This window comes from Bicyclus anynana, chromosome 21 (assembly GCF_947172395.1).
Source record: "Bicyclus anynana chromosome 21, ilBicAnyn1.1, whole genome shotgun sequence".
Lineage (NCBI taxonomy): Eukaryota > Metazoa > Arthropoda > Insecta > Lepidoptera > Nymphalidae > Bicyclus > Bicyclus anynana.
The window spans coordinates 9,307,371-9,325,590 of record NC_069103.1 but is presented as its reverse complement, the minus strand read 5'-3'; the positions used below and the strand labels follow the sequence as shown (position 1 = coordinate 9,325,590).

The window sequence follows — 18,220 nt, the reverse complement described above, 5'->3', positions numbered from 1 at the left end:
AATATTTTTTTGCAGGTGTACGTAGCTCTGTAATAAAATGTTTAGTGACACGGTAACTGGAGCCTTTGGTTAGATATTTGAGGCAAACTGAAAGGTGTACCTTTTCTATACTACCCTAACAAAATATGGAGATCTGGCTGTGGAGTAAATCAACCTCAATATCTCCAAATTTGGTATGATTTTTTGGCAAAAATTTAATGATAGTGTAATGTCAGGCATACTACAAAGGTGAAGTATACAGTAAAGTCCAAAAAATATCAATATAACCTTAACTCTTATGGCTTAATGTGGTGTAGAATTTCAAATTTAACAAAATATCTGTCATCTATACTAGTATTATAAAGCTGAAGAGTTTCTAATCTCAGGAACTACTGATCCAATTTGAAAAATTATTTCAGTGTAAGATAGCTCATTTATCAAGGAAGGCTATAAGCTATATATATTTTCCCCATATTCCCATGGGAACGGGAACCACGCGGGTGAAACTGCGCGGCGTCATCTAGTCTAGATAATAAATAGTATAATTAATATTGCAGGTAATCAAACAGTCGCACATGATACTAAAGTTCCTGGCAGTGGAAGGTCGCGTGACGCCCGAGCACGTGGAGCTAGTATGGGCGGCCGCTCAGCTGAAGCACTGCGGACGACAGGTGTACGACCTGCTGCCGGGGTTCATCAGAGCACTGGCTCCCAAACCATGTGCACATTTATACAGCCTCCTTTGTGCATTACCGCCCAAGGAGCATACTGAACAGGTGTGAAATTAAAATTTCTTTATACATATTAGCTGAAATTTAACTGATTTGTTTCCAATATTCAGTTGTATACTATGTTGTTGTAATAGTAACTGAAATGGCTAAAACTCATGATTTTTGTTAGAATTATGTTTCACATTGTTAAAAATTCTCAGCTCAAAGATAAGTAGTTGGTGGGATTATAAACCCCCATTTTTCACAGAGCATGTCAAATAATCCTAATCATTTATTGATGTGGTGGTTGTTAAAATAGACTAATATTGATGCTTGATTATTTTTTTTAATTCTTAATTTAACTCGTTGGTGCAGTACGGGGTCGATCAATCCCATACTAAGACTATCTGTGGTGCGATTCGGGGTTGATTGACCCCGTAACGCAGTGAACGTTAAGTTGTGAGAATATAAAAAGTTATAATTTTCAATTGTACCGTCTAGAGTCTATACCTGGCGTCGGCACTAATGCGCGCGATGTGGGCGCGCGGGGGCTGCGGGGCGGGCGCCGCGTCCCCCGCGCCCGAGCCGCCGCGCCTGGCGCCGCCTGCCTGCAAACCGCACCACCGCTCGTCCTCCGAGGCCAGCGTCAGCATGGACCAGACCAACTCTGACGATGACCCGGTAATGTCATCCCCATCATATCAGTTAATGAACATTCACTGCTGGATACTGGCCTTTTGTAAGCTTTGTTTGCTTCTGAAAACAATAATCCTGTAATCCTGTGCCGCCTATAACCAGCATGTACAGCTCCCTGTGTCACGTTTAATGTCATAAGTTCATTAACTAAACTTCATTTCTGATTGAATCATTCAGAGATCTCTTAGCCAGCGAAACTTTGTTTCGGAATTGCGGTCCTTTGATTTAGAGATCAATAACAAATGTTACATATTTTGTTCTAGTGCGAGGAATTAAGTACATCAGGCGAAGACGCGGGACCCACGCCGCGCAAACAAAGTAAACATCAGAGAGAGCTTACTGGTAATTTACTTTCAAATAATATATAAAAAATAAGTTTCCACTTTTACTACTAAAGTTATATGTAGACTTTAATTTTTAAGATTGAAATAATAATAATAATAATAAATAGAATAGATAGATAATAAATAAATAAATAATAATAATAATAGCCAATAGACCTGATATAGTGCTAGTCGATCGGTCAGTGCGTCGTGCAATAATTGTTGATATTACGGTTCCACATGACGATAATCTGGTTAAAGCCGAAAAGGAAAAAGTATCAAAATACTTCGACCTTGCTCACGAGATTACCGCCATGTGGAATGTTGAGTCAACTATTATTGTTCCGATAGTTGTTTCAGTCAATGGTCTTATAGCGAAAAGCTTCGACCAACACCTTAAGAAGCTTTCGCTTAACTGTTGGATCAAGAGTCGGATACAAAAGGCAGTGATTCTTGAGACGGCGCGTATTGTGAGGAGCCCTCACTCTGGAGCCCTGACCACCGGTTGCTTGGGCACTCAAATGTCCCGCAGCGGGAGGGTGAATTTTTTTTATAAATTTTTAATAATGTTTTGTATTTTATACTTATATTGTTAAAAATTTAAAAAAAAAGAAGTAATAAATAAATGAGAGAGAATATAATAATAATAATAATGATGATAATAATAATAATAAATAATTATAAAACAACAAAAGAAGCACTTTATATCACAAGTAAAGCTTAATCTTTACTAATATAATAAAGCTGAAGAGTTTGTTTGTTTGATTGAACGCGCTTATCTCAGGAACTATTGGTCAGATTTGAAAAAATCTTTCAGTGTTAGATAGCCCATTAATCGAGAAAGCCTATAGGCTATATTTTATCCCTTTATTACTACGGGAACGGGAACCACGCGGGTAAAATCATGCGGCGTCAGCTAGTTTCTTAATATAATTACACTTATGCTAATATTATAAATGCGAAAGTCTGTCTGTCTGTCTGTCTATCTATCTGAATGTCTGTTACTTTTTCACGGCTTAACTGATCTGATGAATTTTGGTATAAAGGTAAATGGGGCCTTGGGGCAAAACATGGCTACTTTTTGACCCTGAAATTAAAATAGAGGGGGGTGAAATAGGGGTTGAAAGTTTGTATGGAAAGGCCGTCTGTTTTAGTCGAGTTACATTTTTAAAAATTTGTTCATATATCATAAAGAAAATGCGAAATATAATGTGATTCAAGAATTTTTCAAATTCAATCCCTAAAGTGGTGAAATAGGGGTTGAAAGTTTACATTGATTTCCACGTGGATAAAGTCGCGGGCGTTCGCTAATACTATTGTGTTTTACTAACTAACATACACACAATTATATGTCATAACATGATTATTTCCCAGCTGAGCAGCAGGAGTGGCTGCGGGGAGGGGACGAGCTCACAAAAAAAGAATGTCCCACTTTAAAGTCTTGTCAAAAGTAAGTGTAATAAGTATACATTGATTATTTATATTTTATTTATTTATTTAACCTTATTTGCACACCACAATAAAGAAATAAGTAATATACAAAAGACGGCCTTATCGCTTAGTAGCGATCTCTACCAATATTGTGAGAAATATTGTGAGATTTAACTAAAACTTATACAAGTGGTGTATATCTAATAATGATATACATTTAAATAATTACATACTAATATTATATTTTGTTAAATGTAAAGTAATACGACAAGAAAAAAACAAAAGAGCTACACTTCTATTAAACTTCATAGCATTATTCATTGGCGTAGCGTGCCTTAGAGGGGCCATGTATCAAAATTAGTTGGGGGCCCAATAGACGAGCGGCAAATCCCGAAAAATCTCTTTGGTATTGATTTACTCTACCATAAAGTATTTCTTTTAAATTTTTTCATTTCTGCAGTTTTTTGTAAGGGTTCTCTGGGAAGCACCACCCACACTAAGTAATATTGTAGATTACTTTTTACAAATGTTTACTTTTACACTTAAGAGGCTGTATGTTTTTTTCTCTGGGAAGCACCACCCACACTAAGTAATATTGTAGATTACTTTTACAAATTTTTACTTTTACACGTAAGAAGTCCGGGGTCCCGTATCATTGATACGGCTGGTACGGCGGTAGCTACGCCCCTGGCTTTATTACAACGGTTGCTTAGCTAACGTCCTGTACGCTTGTATACGTCCGCAGACGCAACAAGCGCGCGGGCAGCAGCGGCAGCGCCAGCAGCGGCGCCGAGGAGGTGCTGCGGCCGCGTAAGAAGCTCTACAAAAAGCGTACCACGCGCAAGCCGCGCAAGAACAGGCATTTCCGTGAGTGCAATATACATACAATTAACCTCACTAATATACAGGGTGTCCCGTAATTAATGGTTTTAATGCAAAAGGTAGATGCACCAACTAATTATCTAATTTGAATAGTTTTCTATAAACGCGTAGAGTGACCAAGTTATATTTTTTTTTCGGGATTTTAATAATTTTCTATCCTGAATCAGTTTATTCAATGCTGTAGCTGCTGTAATTAAGATTTTAAAGATCTGATTTTTGTTAAACATTACGGATTAAATTACCAATGTATTATAATACTATTTTTATAAATAATGTCTTATTTGTTTTGTAGAAGAAGTTTTGAGTGCAAGAATTATTTTTCTTTCATTAAGATGACCTGATTAAAAAAATGTATGGAACTGAAGTGTACTATCATTTTAAAAAGTTATACATTCATGGTGGTTTGCAAATTGGTATAAAACTTGTGTCTACTCTTTATAGTTACAAAGTTGCTGGTATAAATGTATGAGAGGTGCTGAATTATCAATATAAGAAAAAAAATTTAAAGTGTGCACAGCCAAACTTATTTTTTCAAAATGTATTATAATAATTTTCCATAATATCTGTATGAGTATGTCTTGTATAATCAACCCAGTATAAAAGCCTGAAAACCCTGAAAACTGTTAATCAAATAAAATGTTAATCTACTGCTGTTTCGACCTATAGCAACGCAGCTGAAGGCAGCAGAGCTTGCAGAATCAGTCTCTGAAGTGGAAGAAGAGTCTTCAGGCAGCGATACAGCTCACTGTCAACTTCTATGTGAAAATGTAGATGCCAGGTAAGGGTTATTTAGGAACTTCCCTACTATTATATATTATCATCATTATCAAGAATCCTCAGGAGAAAAAGTGTATGTACAAAATCCATTTTCTCAGACATTGTGTATAAAAATAATTTTGAGAACTTTCATAATTCAGTGCATTCTTTCTACTAATGTAAAGTATAGTGGGGCTTAGAAATTGTAATAGGGATATAATGGGAATTAAAGTTTTCATCCAATTACACGCAGATGAAGTCACAGCCATTTGCTACTTAATGGCTTTGCATTTTCTTAGACATTTTGTATGGAACGAATTTCGAGAACTTTCATAATTCATTGTATTCTAACTACTAATATAAAGTATAATTGGGTTAAAAATTGTAATAGGGATAAAAGTGGAATGAAAGTTTTCATCGAATTTCATATGGATGAATTCACAGCCATCCGCTACTTAATGGTTTGGTGGATGTATGGAAAGAGGATTTCAAAGCGGCAAAGTTATTTGACGTGAACTTAAATGCATGGGTAACTACTGTCAGTCTAAATTTACTATGGTAGGCAAGTTATTTATGAGTATCAAATTTAAGGGTTACCTGGATATAATTTATAAAAAATTCATCATCATCGTCCTCTTGATTTTGAAAAGTTGTTGATTATCATTTTTTTCTAGAAGATTAATGGAGCTTCGACTAATGGAAAGCTACAAGCGACGCGAGGAAGAGGAGGGCAGCGCTTCGTCCGCATTGTCAGCGCACTCGCACAGGCACTTACCTGACTTGGACGAGGACGACTCGGCTTGTGAGGAAGAGTTGGCCCGCCTCGCTGCGCAGGTTAGTGTGAATACACCCTTAGTCTCCATTCGGACATAGCTTTTCGAATATCATTAACGGTTTTTAACATGCCTATATTAGCTTTATTTGTATGTAAGAAAATCTTGCAATCTTAATTTGACCCACTTCCCAGTCTTTGATTATGATGAAATTTTGCACACGCTCTGAATTCTAATGATAATACATGACTAGCTCAGAAACGTCATTACAAATCCAATATGGCGGCCTCCCCAAGATAGCGGACTGGCCGTTTGAAAATCACCCCCATGATATGGATATCAAATGAAAAGTTTTGCTGTCAGGAATACTGAAAAATAGTCGCGTGTCTTAAATACAATATGGCGAACGTCCAAGATGGCGAACAGGCTATTTGATATGGACCCCCATGATATGGGTATCAAGCGTGTTTTTTAGTTTCTTAAACTATTCGTGTAATTCCCATCTCTTTTCAATTAGGCTGCGTGAGATCTTATAAGGGTTCCGTTTTCGTAAGTACATGCTCGGAACCTTAGAAAAAAATATGTGTGTCAGCTCTGACGCACGGATTGGGTTTTTTCAGATCGACTGTCTAAATAGGTGTATGTTGCCCCGCAGCATACATTATTTACGTCTCAATACTTACACCAGAAAAGTGAAAGGTGTGCAACCGATGAACAGCAGGCTGCGGCGTGCGCGCTCGCCAACAGCGTGCACAAAATAGGTTGCGCACAAAAAACGAAACGCTGTCATTCGTTCATCGAATTTTACTGCCCATATTTTTTCACACCAGGGGCTATATATCAAGAATCGATTCTTTAGGAATAAACTCCATTAACATTGCTCCTCTGTCTCCGATTCCGGGCATGCACCTCCAACTTTTCAGTTGTGTGCATTTTAAGAAATTAAATATCACGTGTCTCAAACGGTGAAGGGAAACATCGTGAGGAAACTTGCACACCAGAGAATTTCTTAATTCTCTGTGTGAGTGAAGTCTGCCAATCCGCATTGGGCCAGCGTGGTGGACTATTGGCCTAACCCCATTCTGAGAGGAGACTCGAGCTCAGCAGTGAGCTGTATATGGGTTGATAACGACGACATTGCTCATGCACATAACATTGGTCCAGGCGCAGTGCCTGACAGAGTACGGCGGCGCGGTGGCGGCGGCGGGCGCGGCGCTGGAGGCCCGGCCGCCGTCGCCCGCGCCCGCGCCGCTTCCCTTCAGCGTGGACGACGTGTGCCGGCCCGGCAACACGCTGCTGTGGGACTTGCTGCAGGACGGCGCCATTGTGAGTCGTATGACCTGTTTTATATACAACTACCACTATGAGCTTCGTGTATTTACATTATTTAGCTGAGCATAACTCAGTACTCGCTTGCGCAGTGCAGTGGTGCGGGGTATGACGACAAAGGGGACCTGTATGGGTTGTAGATCAGGGTATGCACTAGTAACCAAACTGGGAAAATGTGCACTGGATAATCACTACCAAATCATTTGTTAGGGTATGCATTGCTTTAACGCATGTATGAAGTGCACGCCACTGCTACTTACGGTACTCCCCTACTCGGTGAAGCGTAGTGCCTGATGGAATACAACGTGGCGCCGGTCCGGCAATGCGCTGCTATAATGTCTGCTGCAGGACAGCGCCATTGTCAGTCGTATGAACTGTTTTATATCGAACTAGTCGACACTATGAATTTTTGTACCGTTGCGTTATATAGTTAAGTATAATTCAGTCCTCGTGGGCCTGGTAGAGGTCAAGGTGTTATCAAGAACATTTTATAATAAATCAGATAAAATCCGATTCGAATCCGGTCCGGGGCATGCACCTCCAATTTTTCAGTTGTGTGCATTTTAATAAATTAAATATGACGTGTCTCAAACGGTGAAGGAAAACCATCGTGAGGACACCTGCATTCCAGAGAAATTTCTCAATTCGTGAATTTTGCCAATCCGCATTGGGCCAGCATGGTGGACTATTGGCCATTTGTCCTAACCACCTAACCTGACTCGAGCTCAACAGTGAACCGAATATGGGTTGATAATGATGATGATGATTTAAAAACTATTCAAACTTAAGTTTAAATTAATGACGACGTTAATGAATTAAAGTACGAATGAAAGGTTTTGGAAAAATTTAATTGTCTTTTTTCTAGGAACAACTAGGCGAAGGTTTGGCCCTAGAGGCGGAAAAAGCACTTTGCGCTCTGCTGTGTTTTAGTACAGATAAATTTATTAGGATCAAATTCATTGAGGGTTGCCTGGACAATCTTGCGAATCACAGGTTAGTAGTTACTTTATTTATTCACATTCATATATTTTTCAAATTACTCAAATTTTCTAGCATACTAATATATTCAATTTAGAAAATTCCATTTATTTAAATAATAATATATGATGTTAATTTGTTACATTTGCCTTTTTACATTACTGTCTTTAGATCAGCCGTTTAATTTTTATTAATGATTTTTAAGAATCCCTATTTAAATATATGTTGTTTATTGATTATGAAATTTCATTTTTTTCGACAGATCGGTAGCAGTATCATTACGACTATTGCCGAAATTATTCTCCTCATTTCAACAACTGCGCGGCATGGACATGCATCAGGTGATGTTTTATTTAATCATAGATTTTTTGACGGCCTAACGGATGTCCTGGGTTCGATTCTAAATAGTTGATTCTAGATGTTAACAATTGTAAATTATAATATTGTGTGGCTTTTTAAAAGAGCTGTTGAGTTTCTTGCTGACTCTTCTCAGCGGGACCCGCTTTCTGAACCAGTGGGGAAGTCTTTACAAATAGTCTACCTTGATGTTTCAAAAGTTATTGTAAACTAAGCCTACTTGAAATAAATGAATATTGATTCTGATTTAGAACTCACAGATTAATCAATAATAGGCAGATGGAGTGGAACGGAACACGTCGGTGTCGTACCCGTCATAAATACGAAATTCAAAAACGAATACATTCTCGAGTCTGTACGACACGAAGCGTCGCATCAGTAACTTTCAATATTATTTAAGAAAAATGGCGTCTTATGTTTTTAAATAATTTTCACAAAAACTAAAGAAATAAGATAGAGTATTTTTTTATTGGTAATTATTGATTATTATATTAATTTACATAATTGTTGTTAGTGTTAAATTTTGAAATACAAATTATGAAAAAAGTTTGTATATGCGATTGTCAAGGAGACGCGTGACATTTGTTTTTATTTTATGGGCTGCACCGGCTTCACACGTTACTTGTAAAGACTCCCACTGGTTACTCTGTGTGCAAGATTTTAGTGCATTGCTGACGCTCCTTCGATTAACGCGCATCCTGTTTAACTTACTATTTCCGTATTGCCATTCTTCATGCTAACAATTTACCCCCAGGTGGTTATGTGGGCGGAACGCGAGCGCGGCATGATGAGGCTCTTCCTCGAGGACTTGCGGTACTACGTGCAGAATCGTTCGCCGAACTTGTCCGCGAGCGCGCTCGGTACGGGCGGCGCGACGGACGCGCAACACTACGCGCACATCACCGAGCTGACCGTGCGCCTGCACTTCCTCACGGCTATATTCTCGCCTGTGGGCTCGCCGCATCATTTTAGGTAATGTCATAGACTAATGCACACAAATACAGAAGATTCACTCTGCAACGTCATTAAAATAAATAGCGACTCTCGCTACAACACAATACGGCGCAATTTAGTTCGAACAAAATTATTAGCGAGCCGTTTTATTTACTTACGTCTTTATTACATCTATTCAAACAACGTTAGGCTTGTCAAAATACTTAATACTAGATTTAACGCGCGGCTATGTTCGCGTACTTTGTTGATAAAATAAATACGTACTTAAACAACATAACATAAACAAGAAAATCGAAGCAATTATTCGGTAGATATTATTAATTAAGTACATATTTAATTTTTTTTTTCATTTATTATTTATTATTTAGTATCCGATCCTTGTTATTATTTAAGCAGCCAAATGCATTACAATATTTTTTTGCCATTATTTTTTGGTTAATAATATTTGTACCAATGAACGAGCGCGTCGCGGAGCGTGTTCCAATCCACAGATTTCAAATGTTCCACGGACATAATGTTTTACTGCTGAGCTCGAGTCAGGTTAGGTGGTTAATAATAAGCACTTGAGAATTATTTTGAAAGACATTTATTTTGAAATCACTGACAGATAATTCTATTTCATTTATATGTATTGATTAGTAGCTTTTTGTGACAATTTGTCTGAAGAAATATGTATCAACATGTTTATTTCTATCACAAAACAAAACCTAGTTCTGAAGGTTATGGTGACCAGTGTAAACACTGAAACATTGTAGGAGTGTTTCTTGCATGCCCTGCGGGTATTAGTTTGTTGTCAATGTTCATCTCACCATTAGGCCTAGGATGCTTCAACGGCAAGACATTATCGACCATTAGCAGCGGAATGGAAAATAGTGTTTTTTTTCGTCCCATAACAACAAAAGAGAGAGCTATATTATGGACTTCTCGCTATTGGTTGATAATGTCCCTAGCCCTAGAGATGTTCACGTTGCGAGTTAGTCTTACAATTAACAAAACAACTTTTGTGGACAAAACTTAACTCTATCAATAACGAAATTCGATTTTTATTCAATTGCTCGACATGTTTTCGGCGATCCGACAATCAAAATTTATTGCCGAGCCGCTGCCGACTTCCCGACAGTTGAAAGACTAGTCACCAGATATATCGTGGCGAAATGATGATGATGATGATGATGATGATTATTACAGGTTAACAGTGGAACAAGTAGAGGAGCTGTGGCAGTGCCTGGTGGCGCGCGGCTCGAGCGAGTGCGCCGACTGCCTGTACTCGTGGCTGCTGTCACATACAAAGTCGCCGGACCAGCACGCGTTGGGGCTCGATGCGTTGAGGTTTCTGTACGTCGAGAAAATGCCTACACTCGACCCTGAGGTTAGTATTTTGTCATAGGTGTAAGTTGAGAAGTTGGTGGTATCAGAACCTTGTGCCTTGCAATATCATCAAAAACATTTCAGACAAACGTTACAGAGCCAAATTTGGATTTTTAATTAATAATATTTGTCTGGGATTGATTCCTTTTAAGTTTGAGTCCTAGCCCTTTAACCGTGGAACTATTGTGGCTTCGTGGGTCTTACTGGGATGCCTTCTAGACTCCCTACAATTTGATTTTCTTTGCTCCATGTTTTCCCTGATCGTACTCGCTCGCTTTACGTTACTCGCCTGCACCATTAGGGTCCGTAGCAGCTTCATATATATCCCTCTGGGCTTTCCGAGTCTTGTGCCAGTCCGCAAACTACAGCAGTTTGCAGAAGTTGGCCGATGAGCTCATGAGAACTTTGCGAACGATCCATAACAGTACAGACTGATTCCAAATTATGACGTAATGGAAGTAAACTGCGGATGTCGCTGCTCTGCAATGTGATATGGCAATAAATGAAATTCTCTAAAATAAAGGCGCAGAAAGGCGACTGCGAGTGGGAGAAAAGCATTTGTGTGGTATTTCTGTAGAGTGGTGCCACAATGGCACCTAAAAATTTGCATTGCACATCTTAACGCACGGTGTTTCGAATTGTCATAAAGTTTGAATCGGATTATACACTTTCAAGGTCCTCGTAAAAGTTGCACTCCCACAGTACATGGTGGAGGTCCTCCTCCAGTCCGCAAAATACCCAGTGACACTGTCTTACAGACGATAAGCATCATGGGGCTGAGCCTGTACCAGCAGCTGTGCAACTTAGCGCGCATGGCGCTCGGCGCGGGCGACTCGCGGGACGCCGCGCATCCGCACACACTCGCTATGGATCACCTGTGGAAGATAGCTCTGAGAGCTAATAGCACAGGTATTGTAGTATATTGGTTCTTATTTATAACTAGCGAACGCCCGCGATTTCGTCTGTGTGAAAATTGATGTAAACTTTCAACCCCTATTTCACCCCTTTCTATTATCGTCTGTTTAATATATATGTAAAAAGAAAACCTCTTTAATATTATTTCTTTTTGGTAATTTACTTTTTTTTTCATGACATTGTCACATTTTAAATATTCGATATATTATTATTGACTTAACAGCAAAACATTAAAATTTTTATTAAAATATAAAGTAAATGTAAATAATAGCTTTGAATGTTGTTTTTATATTTTATTTATAGGTAAGTTTTAGTTTAGTATTTAATTTAATTATTTAATGTAAAACTTAATATTGTAAATAACAATTATATTTTATTTATAGAAACACAAACAAGCTTTTATTACTACTATCACATTCATGTGAAATAATTATCATTATATATATAATAAATAGTCCATAATTTTATAAAAATATAACTGGAAACATGGACGATTTATGTGAATGAAACCCTTTAGGGGTAGAATTTTTAAAAAACTTGAATTACATTATTTTTAGTAGTTTTATTATAGTATATATGCCAATTTTTACAAATGTATCTTTAAAAATGAAGGACTTACCATACAAACTTTCAACCCCTATTTCACCCCTTTTAATTTTATTTTCGCGACAAAAAGTATCCTATAACCTTCTTTGTGTTATGATGCACATCGTGTCAAATTCATTCAGAAGTTTCAGCGTGATGTCTGGTCAACAAAAAGACTGTCAGACACAGTCAGACAGACATAAAACAAAAATTAAATTTTTGGCTGCAGTATAGATTATTTCAATGCCCTCTAATAAAATTGTTCAAAATATCTTCAATGACCTGTTCATTTTTATTATAAGTATAAAGTTTTATTCAAGGATGTTTCAGAACAGAATACATGTTTGAATTGTATTTGCAGATGTATCAATGGGAGCCATTCAATACCTAAACAGTTACTACATGGGCCAGCAACTCCAGCAGGAAGACGACTTCGTTTCCAAATGCATGTTCCATCTATCTTCCGCAGCCGAAAGGTTGATATCGAAAGACCAGGATGGACAAGGCACATCCACGTCACCGAGCGTGTCTGTCGAAGAGAATAAAGAGAACGAAAAGAGTGTGGATAAACAAAATATATACGAACACATGACTGAGGAAGCCGCATTGCAGTGTATACAGAGGGCGTTACTGTTACTGAAAACTCATTTGGACACATTCAAAAGGAGGTATGATTCATTTTTGATTAAATTATTATTTTACTTGGGTTTCAATACATCTGGATTTTTGATTTTGGATGCAGTGTTTGACAGTAGATAATAGACATCACGTTATCGTGTAAACCTGAAGACACAATATTTATTGAAACGAACCTTCTGCTTACTATTCTAGTCAGTTCTAGTCGCAATACATTTTTAAAATTTTTATAACATATTTGCTCGTAAAGCATCTCTTATTTCACCAATTTCAATATCGTAATGTATCACATTACGCACATGTGCCGTAATGTAATGTAAAATGCACGTGTGCCGTAATGTAATATAAAACCGTTATCATTCGTAAAAAACGAACGGTACTTTTTAAAAACTTATTTGCCTAAAAAACGCTGGTGTGCGCACTTCGTTATCTGTGCAAAAATAACAAGCGTATCGAAATGTCATCATATGGAAAACCGGCAAAGATGCAAATTCATTTTCCGAAAGTGTGTTCAAAGTGTGTTTCCTCGCAAATGTGTTATAAAACGTCGTATGACATACGTGCGCTTTGATAATTACAGCCTTTACTTCCTTTACCTTACTAAAGCTCTCGCTTTCGGCTCGACCTTGCAATGTTGCCTCGGCTGTAATTTTCCTTACCTTCTTACCGCACTTATATCACAAAATACTGTTATAAAACACTTTTCCACCATTAAACAGATGGGTGAAGGTTGTTTCTAATATTGATTTTAAATTATCTATACTAATATTATAAAGTTGAAGAGTTTGTTTGGTTGAACGCGCTAATCTCAGGAACTACTGGTCCGATTTGATTTGAAAATTCTTTCAGTGTTAGATAGCTTATTTATCGAGGAAGGCTATAGGCTATATATTATTTCCGTATTCCGACGGAAACGGGAACCACGCGGGCGAAACCGCGGGGCGGCAGCTAGTATAAATATAAGTGATATTACGCAGATACGCATACCACCTGCGGCGCTGGGCGCTGGCGGAGTCAGGCGCGTGGGAGGGCAGCGCGAGCGGCGCGGGCAGCGTGCGCGTGACGCTGCAGCCGGCGGGCGCGGGCCCGCGCGCGTGTCTGGCGCTGCACCAGTCCGACCTGGTGGCGCACCTGCGCGCCCACGTGCACCTCTGGTGGGAGAGGCAGGTTGGTTACTGGACTACGGTTGTAGGTTATTACCCAATTGAGAAGTTCCTTATTGATAAAAGTGCTTGGAGGCTGTTGGATCAGCTTCGTTGGATCGACGTGCCACAAGGCAGCCCAGCCAGCCTATTCACTATTTTGGTATTTATTATCAACTTATTAAAAAAAAAACAACAAATCAAATTTAAAGTCGTTCTTTGTTACTAGCTTGTAACATTTTTTATATTCTCTCTTACAGCCGCTAATCTGGCACTTTATGTATACTACCAATATTCAGCCACATTTGCAAACGTGATGAAATGTGACATTGAACACAATATTAATGCGAAGGTTTGAATTGTATGAATGTATGTATGGATATTTGTTATTTAATCACGACAGAAAGCTGGAAAGGATATCGGGACATTATTATTCGATAATGCACATATATCTCGTAATTTTCACAGGATCTAAGCTGGCAAAACTGCGGAACCCAGCTAATGTCTAAAATTAAAAAATCTAAAATTAAGCCCGTTTTATATAAAATTGTTCTTTACAGATTCAAGGTGAAGATGGAGTAACCGCGTTATCCACAGATGGCCCTTTACGAATGATCACACAGGGTCAGGAGCTGACTATAGACTACGATGAAAGAACTCTGTATGACATGGGGTTTAAAGACAATCAGGTATTACTTATTGCCATATACACTTCTTTTTATTTGTTTCCTTGTCTTTAGGTCTAGTATAAATAAATAGATAAGCGCCGCAACATAAAGTAGCCTAATCCAAACAATACTTACCAATGTGAAGCTAATGTCTCAGAGTTTAAGGTTTGAATTTGCTAGCAATAATTAAGTAAAGCTTTCTGGAATCTTAACAATATAAACTGTATGTTGAAATACCCTAAGGTCCAAATTTGCTTGCAACAATAATCAAAACAACTGGAACTAAGGCAATAGTTCAGTAGATTGCAGTTAGTTTAAATTCTAGGGGCGTGGGCAGTGACGCATGGGCGATTGTACCAATACTTTGTTTTGCGCAGTTGGTGTTCGTGTCCGTGGGCGTGGGCAGTCGGGGCGCGTGGGCGGAATGGCCGTCGGCGCAGCCGGCGCCCGCGCGGGCGCGTTTGCCCACGCACTTGCTGCTCGACCCCACGTACTTTCACCATTTGTTCACGCTGATGCAAGCTTTGGGACAGATGAAGGAACCCGGCACTGGGGTATGTATGACATATTTGAAACTTAATATGATAATTTTTACTAGAAAATTGCCTTTAATATTTTGTTTGGGACCTATTTTATATACATTAGACTCAATTTCTGTTGCGCCTATGAATAACATTTTTTCCTTCAATGAGACAAGCCAGCTCTTACTTGTAGCTTTATTAGCCGTGGTAACTGCAGGAAAATTGGTTTATTAATTTTCGATTGATAGTGAAACAACGTTGATTTAGCTTCTTGAATTTTTAATAGTAATAATTGACAGATCAAGCAAATAGCTCACCTGATAGTAAATGTCAGTTATAGCAGAATAATACTTACTAATGCAGGGCACACTCAACATAATATATACACGTCATTTAATACCATTGAAGGAATAACACACTATAACATATAGGGCATAAAAAGTTAAGCCTCATATGCCTGTAATTTTATTATTTTAGCCATTTAGAGTGAAACACAGTAATTCTGCTTTGCGGCAGAAATGAGTATGGCAGTAGTATTTCCCCAAGGAATCTTTGTCACAAAGAATTCTACTGCAACTGAACTACTATAGATGTAAATTGTTTTGCCCCCAGGAACCCATAGCACATACCAAAGCACAGTTGCTATCCCGTCGTGTATGGGACATCCTGCAAGCGGTCCCCCTCAACCCGACTCTATTAGAAGCATTCCAGAACCCAACAGAGAACAAACTACCCGAACTCCTCGACCCGACCAGCCCGCAGAAGCTTATGTACTCACTACACATTATAGATAAACTTAGTTCAAACAATGGTCCCAATGCGAAAGATGCAGGAGTGTTGGATAAGACTGAAGAAAAAATTGCCGACGACAATTGGAACGAATTGTTCATCAAGAAAGGTGGTTTGCGGTCGCTTTATGATATTATGATGTCAGGTTAGTCCGAATTTGTGTATTTACGTCTAGCAAATAAGGAATACTTTCGCGCATACCCGCGCTCGTTTCTTTGGTTTCGATCCCTTAGGAAGAAGTCACACAGCGCGTTCCGGGCCCCGCCGCAGATACACTTTCTGTCATGGCGCCGCAACGACGTCGTACCGCGGCGCCGCACGCCACATGTGTACAGCGATGCGGCATAATGTCTCCGGCGCGGCGCCACATCGCACCGTGTGGCTTCACTCTTACCGTTTGCAAGCGCATCTAGAATACTAGGGAATCAATGTACGCCTTTTGACTGAGATTTAACATCCACAATAGATGAAAGATCCCATATTATATAACGCGTCGTCAAAGCGTTTCTGAACGAATCCCTGTCCGAACTCCGATGTAGCTATACACGTGAAGATTTTTAATAGCGCAAGTTGAGACTTGCACTAGTGTACTGAAATGTCTATTGGTACATACTTATGAGTTACTATACTTGTGCAAGTAAATCATGTGTATGTCTAGCATGATAAGAGATTACGTTATCCTCGCTATGCCACCTCTTTGCGCAGTCATCATTTCAGACTGCTTCTATTTTGTTATTAATCCTAAACGACATTACAGGTATATTGCAGCGGAGTGACGACAGCGAATGGCGACAGGATTGCCTGGCGCTGCTCTTACAGTTGCTATGTCGGATAGGAACCTTGCCTTCTGGCGAAACAGGACAGACTCCGAAACTGCACCCTGTATGTGTCATTTTTATTTATTAATTTTATTTTTATTTATCAAAACAAAACAAATAAAAACAAGTAAATCAAATCAAATCGCCTGCGTGATAGCCTGATTTTTTCAGATAACTTTTTCTCTTGACATACACCCTTAATGAAGCAAAGTCTATATGTTGCTCAACTTCGCTTAATTTACCTTTAAAAACCACATGAAAATTCGCTAAATAGTTCAGTAGGTCTAGTATGAGTCGAAAACTTTCCTCTCTCTTTCATCTCATGATAGAGATAGAGACACAGAGTAATATGTTCGATTTTGTCGTTATTGGTTACCAATATGTCGCTCTCGTCACGAGATATCTCGTGACCTGCATCCTAGGCGTACAGGAAATAAGTGTATCATATAGGCGTATATGTATTAAATGGCGACAACGACAAACTGAGAGGTTATCAGTACAGTGTTTTATTGTAAGTAGAATTATAATTCATTGTACTGAAGATGAATTTTATATTTTCAAGGTCATGTTATCGTTGATGAATGTGGAAGAAACGACAGAGAGGCTAATATCAATACTGTGTGAAGCAGCTACCGTCAAAGAACCCACCACTTATAAGACTGGATTTTGGGGGCGAGCACAGGTAAGCGGCATGTCTTTCGAACCTAATTCCAGTATTTTAATCAACATATCCACAATACACTTATTGTAAAAAGTCAGTGAAATTGTAGAACTATCAAAAAAATTTAATACTAAAGTATAGACATTGTTTTTGGTCTTAGCATTATTTCCCGTATCTTAGGATTTATCGATATAGTTTTTAGATGGGTCAGGGAAAGTCAGGGCATTTTTTTCATTATGGCTTGCTATGGAAGATCGGAGACTTGTGTCCTGTCCTGTGAAAGATCACAGGAGTTCACAACTCTTAAAAGAAGACTCTAGCCTATAATTATTTGTTACCGATTAATGTTACCAATTTTTTTTTTTTTTAATTTAGCAGTAGTAGACTCTGTTAACCGTCGTTTGTAATAATATCTTTACATGCAATGCAATGCAGTTTAGTTGATTATTATCAGCCTAAGTACTAGTTTACTTAACTGCATCGTGTACGCAGGTTGTGCAACACGCTATGCGGCTGTGCGTGGTGTGGGCGCGCGGCGGCGGGGACGCTGTGTCGCTCGCGTGGTCGCTGCGCCGCGCCGCACCGCGCTTGTTGCTCGACGACGCCGACCCGGCGGTAAATAGCCTTACTCCTCTTTGTTTATCTATTTCTCCCTATCCTAACACAGGATAGGAGTGATTACGACAGCAGTCCAGCAGTGTCTATCCGCTGATAATGATGATGATGGTGATAAGTGTGCAATTAAGTGTTTTAACCGACTTCACAAAAAGGAGGAAGTTTCTCAATTCGACCGTATACAATTTTAATTAAATATTTTAGGAATTAAAAAAAAATACCTTTTGAGTTATTTAAACAAATAGACGAAAATTGACCATGCCCTTTTTCTCCGAAACTACTGATCTAAAATTTTGAGAAAAATACTAATCTAAAATTTTGAGAAAAATACAGC

General features: G+C 38.7%; 1 protein-coding gene across 1 annotated transcript in view; it reads left to right on the top strand.

The window, feature by feature from the left end:
- Nucleotides 1–18,220, top strand: part of LOC112044342 (ubiquitin carboxyl-terminal hydrolase puf) — a 70,493-nt gene that overhangs the window by 2,147 nt on the left and 50,126 nt on the right. Inside the window, exons 5-25 of the mRNA XM_024080161.2 lie at nucleotides 537–755; nucleotides 1,191–1,370; nucleotides 1,649–1,727; nucleotides 3,083–3,158; nucleotides 3,885–4,006; nucleotides 4,688–4,799; nucleotides 5,452–5,611; nucleotides 6,715–6,876; nucleotides 7,745–7,872; nucleotides 8,120–8,198; nucleotides 8,969–9,186; nucleotides 10,357–10,537; nucleotides 11,295–11,445; nucleotides 12,398–12,704; nucleotides 13,650–13,839; nucleotides 14,375–14,503; nucleotides 14,860–15,036; nucleotides 15,616–15,937; nucleotides 16,550–16,674; nucleotides 17,173–17,292; nucleotides 17,764–17,886. Coding sequence (XP_023935929.1) covers nucleotides 537–755; nucleotides 1,191–1,370; nucleotides 1,649–1,727; nucleotides 3,083–3,158; nucleotides 3,885–4,006; nucleotides 4,688–4,799; nucleotides 5,452–5,611; nucleotides 6,715–6,876; nucleotides 7,745–7,872; nucleotides 8,120–8,198; nucleotides 8,969–9,186; nucleotides 10,357–10,537; nucleotides 11,295–11,445; nucleotides 12,398–12,704; nucleotides 13,650–13,839; nucleotides 14,375–14,503; nucleotides 14,860–15,036; nucleotides 15,616–15,937; nucleotides 16,550–16,674; nucleotides 17,173–17,292; nucleotides 17,764–17,886 — 3,360 coding nt within the window. The remainder of the gene's footprint in view (nucleotides 1–536; nucleotides 756–1,190; nucleotides 1,371–1,648; nucleotides 1,728–3,082; nucleotides 3,159–3,884; nucleotides 4,007–4,687; nucleotides 4,800–5,451; nucleotides 5,612–6,714; nucleotides 6,877–7,744; nucleotides 7,873–8,119; nucleotides 8,199–8,968; nucleotides 9,187–10,356; nucleotides 10,538–11,294; nucleotides 11,446–12,397; nucleotides 12,705–13,649; nucleotides 13,840–14,374; nucleotides 14,504–14,859; nucleotides 15,037–15,615; nucleotides 15,938–16,549; nucleotides 16,675–17,172; nucleotides 17,293–17,763; nucleotides 17,887–18,220) is intronic.